Source organism: Engraulis encrasicolus, chromosome 19 (assembly GCF_034702125.1).
Source record: "Engraulis encrasicolus isolate BLACKSEA-1 chromosome 19, IST_EnEncr_1.0, whole genome shotgun sequence".
Classification (NCBI taxonomy): Eukaryota; Metazoa; Chordata; class Actinopteri; order Clupeiformes; family Engraulidae; genus Engraulis; species Engraulis encrasicolus.
Window position 1 is genome coordinate 51,158,676 of NC_085875.1, and position 10,000 is coordinate 51,168,675.

A 10,000-nucleotide genomic window follows, 5' to 3' on the forward strand; every position below is an offset into this window, starting at 1 on the left:
TGGTGGAGTCTGAAGGAGCATATGTGAAAGATTCTGATGTTGTAGGTGGTAGGATGGAAGGACTAGTGCTGTCTGGAGATGGTGTAGGTGGCAGGATGGTAGGACTAGTGCTGTCTGGCGATGTGCCCTCTGATGTAGAATCAGTTGAAGACTTAGACGGTGTAGCATCGGAGTGTGTAGCGTCAGATACTACACTAGTGGAGTCTAGAGTTGTTCTGTCTGGAGTGACTGTTGGCAGAGACGTGAAGTCTGTTGTAGGATCTGAGGATGTGGCATCAGATGCAGGACTAGTGCTGGCTGGTTCAGAAGTGATTGTGGGCTCAGGAGAGGTTGTGGGTGTTGATTCATGAGTCAATGTGGTCGTTGGTTCAGGAGTTGCTGTGGTTGTTGGTTCTGTAGTGGTTAAGGTTGTTGGTTCAGGAGTGGTCAAGATTATTGGTTCCAGTGTTGTTGGTTCTAAAGTGGTTGAGGTTGTTGGTTCTAGAGTTGTTGTTGGTTCAGGAATCTCCATGGTTGTTGATTCTGGAGTTATTAAGGTTGTTGGCTCTGGAGTGACTGAGGTTGTTGGTTCTCGAGTTGTTGGTTCTGGTGTGCCTGAGGTTGTGGGTTCAGCAGTGGCTGAGGTTGTTGGTTCAGGGGTGGCTGAAGTTGTTGGTTCAGGAATGAATGGGGTTGTTGGTTTTGGAGTGGTTGTGGGGCTAGCAGTAGCAGAGGTTGTTGTTTCTCGAGTTGCTGTTGCCGGAGTGGCTGAGGTTGATGCTTCAGGAGTGGCTGAGATTATTGGTTCCAAAGTCTCTGTGGTTGTTAGTTCCGGAGTGACTGAGGTTGTTGGTGCAGGTGTGGATGATGCTGTTTGTTCTGACGTCTTTGTGCTTGTGAGTTCCGGTGTGGCTGAGGTTGTGGGTTCAGGAGTGGCTGAGGTTGTTGGCTCTAGAGTATTTGTGGTTGTTGGTTCAGGAGTGGCTGATGTTGGATCAGGAGCAGTTGAGGTTGTTGGATTAGGAGAGGTTAAGGTTGTTGATTCTGCAGTCTTTGTGCTTGTGGGTTCTGATGTGGCTGAGGTTGTGGGTTCAGGAGCGGCTGAGGTTGTTGGCTCTAGATTATTTGTGGTTGTGGTTTCAGGAGTGGCTGAGGTTGCGGCTTCAGGTGTGGCTGATGTTGGATCAGGAGTAGTTGAGGTTGTTGGATTAGGAGAGGTTATGGTTGTTGATTCTGCAGTCTTTGTGCTTGTGGGTTCCGGAGTGGCTGAGGTTGTTGGTTCAGGAGTGGCTGAGGTTGTGGGTTCAGGTGTGCCTGATGTTGGTTCAGGAATAGTTGAGGTTGTTGGATTAGTAGTGATTAAGGTTGTTGGTTCTGGAATCTTTGTGCTTGAGGGTTCTGGAGTGGCTGAGGTTATTGATTTTGGAGTGGTGGGTTGAGGTGTGGCTGAGGTTGTTGGTTCTCGAGTTGCCGAGGTTGTTTGTTCTAGAGTCTTCGTGGTTGCAGGTTCTGGAGTGGCTGAGGTTGCTGGTTCAGGAGGGGCTGAGGTTGTTGGATTAGGAGTGGTTAAGGTTGTTGGTTCAGGAGTCTTTGTAGTAGTTGGTTCCGGAGTGACTGAGGTTGTTGGTTCTGGAGTCCCTGAGGTTGTTGGTTCTAGAGTCTTTGTGGTTGTTGGTTCTGGGGTGGCAGATGTTGTTGCTTCTACAGTATTTGTGGTTGTGAGTTCAGGAATGGCTGAGGTTGTTGGTTCAGGTGTGGTTGAGGTTGTTGGATTAGGGGTGGTTAAGGTTGTTGGTTCTGCAGTCCTTGTGCTTGTGGGTTCCGGAGTGGCTGAGGTTGTTGGTTCAGGAGTGGCTGAGGTTGTGGGTTCAGGTGTGCCTGATGTTGGTTCAGGAATAGTTGAGGTTGTTGGATTAGTAGTGATTAAGGTTGTTGGTTCTGGAATCTTTGTGCTTGAGGGTTCTGGAGTGGCTGAGGTTATTGATTTTGGAGTGGTGGGTTGAGGTGTGGCTGAGGTTGTTGGTTCTCGAGTTGCCGAGGTTGTTTGTTCTAGAGTCTTCGTGGTTGCAGGTTCTGGAGTGGCTGAGGTTGTTGGTTCAGGAGGGGCTGAGGTTGTTGGATTAGGAGTGGTTAAGGTTGTTGGTTCAGGAGTCTTTGTAGTAGTTGGTTCCGGAGTGACTGAGGTTGTTGGTTCTGGAGTCCCTGAGGTTGTTGGTTCTAGAGTCTTTGTGGTTGTTGGTTCTGGGGTGGCAGATGTTGTTGGTTCTACAGTTTTTGTGGTTGTGAGTTCAAGAATGGCTGAGGTTGTTGGTTCAGGTGTGGTTGAGGTTGTTGGATTAGGAGTGGTTAAGGTTGTTGGTTCTGCAGTCCTTGTGCTTGTGGGTTCCGGAGTGGCTGAGGTTGTTGGTTCAGGAGTGGCTGAGGTTGTGGGTTCAGGTGTGCCTGATGTTGGTTCAGGAATAGTTGAGGTTGTTGGATTAGTAGTGATTAAGGTTGTTGGTTCTGGAGTCTTTGTGCTTGAGGGTTCTGGAGTGGCTGAGGTTATTGGTTTTGGAGTGGTGGGTTCAGGTGTGGCTGAGGTTGTTGGTTCTCGAGTTGCTGAGGTTGTTTTTTCTAGAGTCTTTGTGGTTGCGGGCTCTGGAGTGACTGAGATTGTTGGTTCAGGAGGGGTTGAGGTTGTTGGATTAGGAGTGGTTAAGGTTGTTGGTTCAGGAGTCTTTGTATTAGTTGGTTCCGGAGTGGCTGAGGTTGTTGGTTCAGTTGTGGTTGAGGTTGTTGGATTAGGAGTGGTTAAGGTTGTTGGTTCTGCTGTCTTTGTGCTTGTGGGTTCTGGAGGGCCTGAGGTTGTTGGTTTTGGAGTGGTGGGTTCAGGAGTTGCTGAGGTTGTTGGTTCTAGAGTTTCTGTGGTTGTGGAATCAGGTGTGGCTAAGGTTGTTTGTTCAGGTGTGACTGAAGTTGTTGGTTGAGGAGGAGTTTTGGTTGTTGGTTCTGGAGTCTTTGTGGTTGTAAGTTCCGGAGTGGCTGAAGTAGTTGGTTCCAGAGTGGTTGAGGTTGTTGGTTCTCGAGTTGCTGAGGTTGTTGGTTCTAGAGTCTTTGTGGTTGTTGATTCTGGGGTGGCCAAGGTTGCTGGTTCTAGAATCCTTGTGGTTCCTGGTTCCGGAGTGGCTGAAGTTGTTGGTTCCAGAGTGGCTGAGGTTGTTGGTTCTGGAGTTGCTGAGGTTGTTGGTTCTAGAGTCTTTGTGGTTGTTGGTTCCGGGGTGACAGAGGCTGTTGGTTCTACATTATTTTTGGTTGTGGGTTCAGGAGTGTCTGAGGTTGTTGGTTCAGGTGTGGCTGAAGTTGTTGGATTAGGAGTGGTTAAGGTTGTTGGTTCAGGTGTCTTTGTGCTTGTGGGTTCTGGAGGGCCTGAGGTTATTGGTTTTGGAGTGGTGGGTTCAGGAGTTGCTGGGGTTGTTGGTTCTAGAGTCTTTGTGGTTGTGGGCTCAGGTGTGGCTGAGGTTGTTTGTTCAGGTGTGACTGAAGTTGTTGGTTCCAGAGTGGCTGAGGTTGTTGGTTCTCGAGTTGCTGAGGATGTTGGCTCTAGAGTCTTTGTAGTTGTTGGTTCTGGGGTGGCAGAGGTTGTTGGTTCTAGAGTCTTTGTGGTTGTTGGTTCCGGGGTGGCAGAGGTTGTTGGTTCTAGAGTCCTTGTGGTTGCTGGTTCCGGAGTGGCTGGGGTTGTTGGTTCTTGAGTTGTTGAGGTTGTTGATTCTAGTGTCTTTGTCGTTGTTGGTTCTAGAGTCTTTGTGGTTGTGGCTTCAGGAGTGGTTGAGGCTGTTAGTTCAGGAGTCTTTTTTGTTGTGGGTTCTTGAGTGGGAGAGGTTGTTTGTTCTCGGGTTGTTGGTGCCGGAGTGGCTGAGGTTGTGGGTTCAGGTGTGGCTGAGGTTGTTGGATTAGGAGTGGTTAAGGTTGTTGGTTCTGGAGTATTTGTGCTTGTGGGTTCTGGAGTGGCTGAGGTTGTTGGTTTTGGAGTGGTGGGTTCAGGTGTGGCTGAGGTTGTGGGTTCAGGAGTCTTTGTGGTTATGGGTTCAGGAGTTGCTGAGGTTATTGGTTCTAGAGTCTTTGTGGTTGTGGGTTCAGGAGTGGCTGAGGTTGTTGGTTCTTGAGTTGTTGGTTCCGGAGTGGCTGGGGTTGTGGGTTCAGGTGTGGCTGAGGTTGTTGGTTCAGGAGTGGCTGTGGTTGTTTGTTCTTGAGGCTTTGTGGTTGTGGGTTCAGGTGTGGTTAAGGTTGTTGGTTTAGATGTCTTGTGTTCTGAAGTGGTTGTGGGTTCAAGTGTTACTGTGTTTGTTCCCTCAGTTGTCGTTCCAGTTGTGGGTTCAGTTATAAGTTTAGTTGTGAGTTCGGCTGTTGTTGGTTTTGTTGTATTGTTGGTCGTTAGTTCGATTGCAGTTGAAGTCACACCCGCTTCCATTGCTGTTCCTCCTGCATAAGAAAACATCTGTGATTGACCATGAACACACTGAGCTGACTCCTTGTATTACAGTCAGCTCACTGTAGGCCTCTATATTGTTATAGATAAAGCACCTGAAAGTCTTCCTACTGCCTACATAGGCAAAGTGCAGCAACTACACTAATACTGAAACTGAGAAAAGGGCTTTCAAAATATTGGTATTAGGTTGGATATTATAGTTATTGCAAATTTGTAGTATTAAGTTGGATATTGTAGTTATTCCACTGTTCCATTGTTGTTCTACTGAGGATTAAGTGGTTTTAGCCCTCCTGTGGTTCATATGGTAGGGCTCTCAACTGCTACATTGGGGACCTGGGTTTGATTTCGGCCCAAGATCATTTCCCGATCCCTCCCCGTCTCTCTCCCCTACTCGCTTCCTGTCACCATCTCATATCAAATAAATGCCCCTAAAAAAGAAAAAAAGATCCTTCCTACAGCACTGAACTGTGATCTTGCATTATACAAGCCCATGTAACGCATTTCTATCACTTTGGATTTATTTACCATTTCTATGACAACCACCCATTGTATCACATAACATTCAACTTTGATATCACCGGCGTTAAACTTATACCCCTTATAATACGTCATATACAGTAAGCCAGAGGGAATCCTGCATCATTATGCTGTGCTGTTCACTTTTTCAGACGTTTTATGTTTATTGCAGTTTGGCCTCTACCACAACTTCTGTCTACACAGGCCTTTATACTTAAATGACCAATTGACAATGGAAAGGGAAGAGGCATAACAAAAGATGAAGCACTGCACTGTAAAATGTTATAAAACACTGCACTGTAAAAACCCTATAAAACACTTCACTAGAAAACTTTATCAAACATAAAATGCCAGAGTGCTGTAAACCCAAAAAAAGGCTCAGAATGTGACTAGCTAAGTGGAATACTTCAGTACAGATCCTCTCTGAGTTATGTATAAAGTTACAGTTATATAGTTATATCTAAAAGGATATATAAAATAAAAAACAAGAAAAAAATCTATTAAAATGTGTACAGGCGTAAAGACTATCATAAGTCTATCATAAGTCTATAATAAGCAATATCAACAGGGGCAGTAGTTGGTCTTGCTATCAGAAGGTTCAATTCCTGCAGCAGTAGGATTAAGAATATGGATGCTTTCGATACCCCTGTCCATGCCAGAAGTGTCCTTGACCAAGGCACCTAACCCCACACTGTTCCAGGGACTGTAACCAATACCCTTCATATTGATCAAGGCACCCAACCCCACACTGCTCCAGGGACTGTAAATAATATCCTTTACCTGAAAAATGGTACGTTGCTATGGATACAGGTATCAGCTAAGTGCAAGTGAAAGATGTTACACTTAATCAAGCTACTGAAATTGAGTAGATGTTATGAGCAATTTGTAATTTTGAAGGAGTCTTTAGATTTTTAAATGAGTCATTTATTTTTCTGCTTATTTTTACCCAAGTGTTTTGCTTCACCGAATTGAAACCCATCCTGAGTAGTGCGTAGAGAGGTCTAAAAACAAAAAAAGAAAAGGTGAAAACATCTTCTTTTTCTTCTTCTTCTTACTTTTAGAGGGTTCTCAGATTTTCAGCTGTATTTAAGCAAAGAAAATGTACTTTTTTCAGGGTTTTCAATTATTTCTGTTCGCCTCTGATAATCTAATTATGTAAGAGAAGGAACTCAACAGAAATGGCATTAAAGCATTCCAATTACCATTCCGATTATAATTCTGGTTTCCGATTCCTATTCCTTTGCCAAAGGGCACGTTTGACTCTGTCTGAGTACAGTAGCACAGCAGTCCTCTTGGAGCCTATTTCACACATTAGGTGATTTGGACAGTGTGCGTGTGTGCGCGCTCGCACATGCATGGTGGTCTTACTGTACCTGCGTGTGTGTGCGTGCGTGGTGGTCTTAACGCTGTGTGTGTGTCATGGCTTGATATTAACTTTTTCGCTTGCTGGCCACTGTGGCTAGTGGTTTTCCCGAGTCACTAGCCATCCAGCTATTGTACTAGCCACAAATTAGTTTTGTTTTTTTTATCATGACGCTGTACATCTAACCTCAGAAGATGAGGTCCTTAAAGCAAGAAGATGTTTTTCCACATGGAAGTAAAACAAACAAATAGAAACTGAGTAACTGAGCTTTTTCTTGACCTTTAAGTCAAACAATTGATACACAAGGGGCAAAGTGCATAATATACGCTGTTCTGATATGTCATCCCTGCCAAATTGGCTAGTGACACTGAAAGTGTTACCAGCCACAGCCAAGTTTTACCAGAATTTGGCCGGTTGGCTAGTGCCAGTGTCAAGCCCTGGTGTGTGTGTGAGTGTGTGTGTGTGTGTGTGTGTGTGTGTGTGTGTGTGTGTGTGTGTGTGTGTGTGTGTGTGTGTGTGTGTGTGTGTGTGTGTGTGTGTGTGTGTGTGTGTGGTCTTACCTGTAGTGTGTGTGAGGCAGAGTAATAGAACCAGGAGCCATGTAGTTCCACTGAGAGCCATGTTCCATGAAGGTCCCATGGAGGTTCTATTGATGTTCTATGGATTTTCTATTGAGATCCTATTGTGGTTCTAGATGCGTCCTTTGGCATAACTAGATCCCCTCTGTTGACAGAGCGCGGACACACAGCCCGAGTGACGGAATGAGAGTGTGACTGTGAGTGTGGGTGACTTCTATTATTCCATCACAGAGGGACGGCAGGCAACATCTCAGCTAAATACTGTACACACACACACATGCATACACACACAAACAAAGACATACTCTCTCTCTCTCTCACACACACACACACACACACACACACACACACACACACACACACACACACACACACACACACACACACACACACACACACGCACACACACGCACGCTCGCATGCATGCATACACACACGTGCACGCGCACATGCATACACACACGCGCACATGCATACACACACACGCACACGCACGCGCACGCGCACACGCACACGCACACGCACACGCACACGCACACGCACACGCACACCAGGGGTGGAACTTGAGTTTTTCCCCCACCAGTCACTGTGGCAGGTAGATTAAAAAATCTACCAGCCACTTGCCTTTTCTACCAGTCAAATCATATAATAATAGTAGTAGTACTACTCGAGTTGAGGTGAAAGTTTACACCCGTCAAAGTGACTGGTGGGTTGAAAAATGTAAAAAAGGCACACACACACACAGATATGTACACACACACACACACTTTGTGTGTGTGTGTGTGTGTGTGTGTGTGTGTGTGTGTGTGTGTGTGTGTGTGTGTGTGTGTGTGTGTGTGTGTGTGTGTGTGTGTGTGTGTGTGTGTGTGTGTGTGTGTGTGTGTGTGTGTGTGTGTTATTGCTTATGTGTGTATTGGTGTGTGTTTATGCCTTTGTCTTTTGAAGTTTCTATTCCCTCTAAATTGAAACATCCACAAGCCTGCAAGAGGAACGGGCCTTGTATCATGTCGTGCCAAGTAGCCAATCAGATCGAAGAGAGAGATATTGGAGAGAAACATGGATGGTCAGAGGACATGGATGGTATTAGGTATCCTAGCAGAGTTTTATAAAATAGAAGTACACTTAGAGATGTTATTACAACACTAATAGTGTGATACTATATATTTGAATAGTATAATATCCTACTACTAATGTTGTAATTACTTCTGTAACAGTACTTCTACGTCTACTTCATACAATAGTTGAATCCGGATTCGCAGGGTGAGGGTATCTGTAACTTCTGCTTCTTCTTCTTTATGCAACTCTGATCCCTAGTATTTTTCGTCTTAAGGACCGGTTTGTGCTTAATAGCTTTTACATCGTTGGTTGTATACCTGAGCGTCACCGGGTGTTTCAGCAACTTAACACAATACACCCTCTGCTGAGGCAGGCCCACCACTACACAGGGTGATCAGGCCCTGGGTGTGTGTACCGCTGTGTGTACCTTATGTTACTGGAAGAGAACTGCGCTCATCCAGCCAATGGCTTGTTCTCTCCGCTATATTGGTCAACTCTTTTATGGCCTGTCTGTGAGCCTGCCCATCTGACTCCAACTTCCCTACAGAGCGTTGCTATAGAGTTCAGTTGAGTCACTTTATTGACTCTGGGTGGGTGTGAGAGATACAGAGTGTGTGTGTGTGTGTGTGTGTGTGTGTGTGTGTGTGTGTGTGTGTGTGTGTGTGTGTGTGTGTGTGTGTGTGTGTGTGTGTGTGTGTGTGTGTGTGTGTGTGTGTGTGTGTGTGTGTGTGTGTGTGTGTAAATCCACCTTCGGTCCTCTTTGTACACATAATGGGTAATTTCTAGCCGGTACAGCCACAGCACAACTTGGCCGCCACTTGTTGCTTTACGATTGGGCACGACAAAGCTCGACTCAGCTAAAATTGATCCTCCTCACTGGTGAATCAAAAATAATTATGGAGACCACTAGATCAACTCTCTTGGAATGCTCTTTATTTTGACACTGTATTACTGATATGAAAATTGGAGGCAGAAATCAACATTGTAGTATCCAAATATGATGTTGCTGAAGCTATTTATAGCCTACTTTAATAGCTGAGATATCTGTCGGCCTTATGTTAAGTCAACTAGCCTACGTAAGATAATGCTACGAAACAACGCCAAAAACCCACAACCATACTCCGAGTAACACGGTTTGAAATGGAAACACAAACTGGGCTGGTTTAACAGCCCCACTCAGCTTGACAAGGCACGCACAACCAGGGCTTTGAAACCGGTTCAAGGAACGAAAACGAAAACCGGGAACTTTTTGTATTTTACAGGGAACAGAAACGAAACCGGAAACTTTATTATTTTTTATGTTCTGGAACGGAAACACTTATTTAAAAATAATGGTAACCGGTTAATACCGGTTAATACCATTCCTCAAACTGGAAAAAAAAAGTAATTATTTTCCTGCGCACGTTACCATGACGGCTGAGGTTCACGTCCTGTGTGACATCAGACATTCTCTAACTGAATGGAGAGAGAGTTGTGGAATGTGGATTACAAAGTCTCCACTCCACATCTTACATACAAAAAGGCATTGTTTCCATTGCATCATTGACATTGCAGAGAAGCGCGTGTAAAGAGCACCGAGAATTATCTACGTTATTGAGCATCCATTGCCGCTTCGTATATGCACAAACTCACATTGTCCATCATAACGCTCCCCGTGACCCAAGTCGGCGTGGAGTGCGCGTTTTCATCATTGAGGTTTATTCTCCGCTTCTCTGCTTAGGGTGTCCCTGAATGACAAAATTCTGGAGGATATTCTTTTCATCCGCTTGAATAAACAGCTTGGAATGTAGGTTGACTCATTTGCACTTCCGTCTTTCTTGGTTAATTAACGTCAGTTAGGCCTATAGGGAGTAGTCAGCTGACAGGAACGAAATTAACCGTTCCGGGAACAATATTTGTTTGTTCTAACCGGTTTGGGAACATCAATTTATTGGTGGAACTCATAACCGGAAACGTTATAATTCCGTTTCTGTTCGGAACGGAACATTTGGAAAAAAATAACGGTCCAAAGTCCTGCGCACAACAGCTTGGCACAGCCGGGTT

The 10,000-nt window shown here is 45.3% G+C and overlaps 1 protein-coding gene across 1 annotated transcript; it reads right to left on the reverse strand.

The window, feature by feature from the left end:
- Window positions 1-761: 761 nt before the first annotated feature.
- On the reverse strand, window positions 762-4,426 carry LOC134469922 (mucin-2). The gene is made up of 2 exons (XM_063223947.1): window positions 1,685-4,426; window positions 762-872 (listed from the first exon to the last, which is right to left on the reverse strand). Exons 1-2 carry the CDS (start codon window positions 4,424-4,426, stop codon window positions 762-764), a joined length of 2,853 nt encoding a protein of 950 aa, XP_063080017.1.
- Window positions 4,427-10,000: the final 5,574 nt, after the last annotated feature.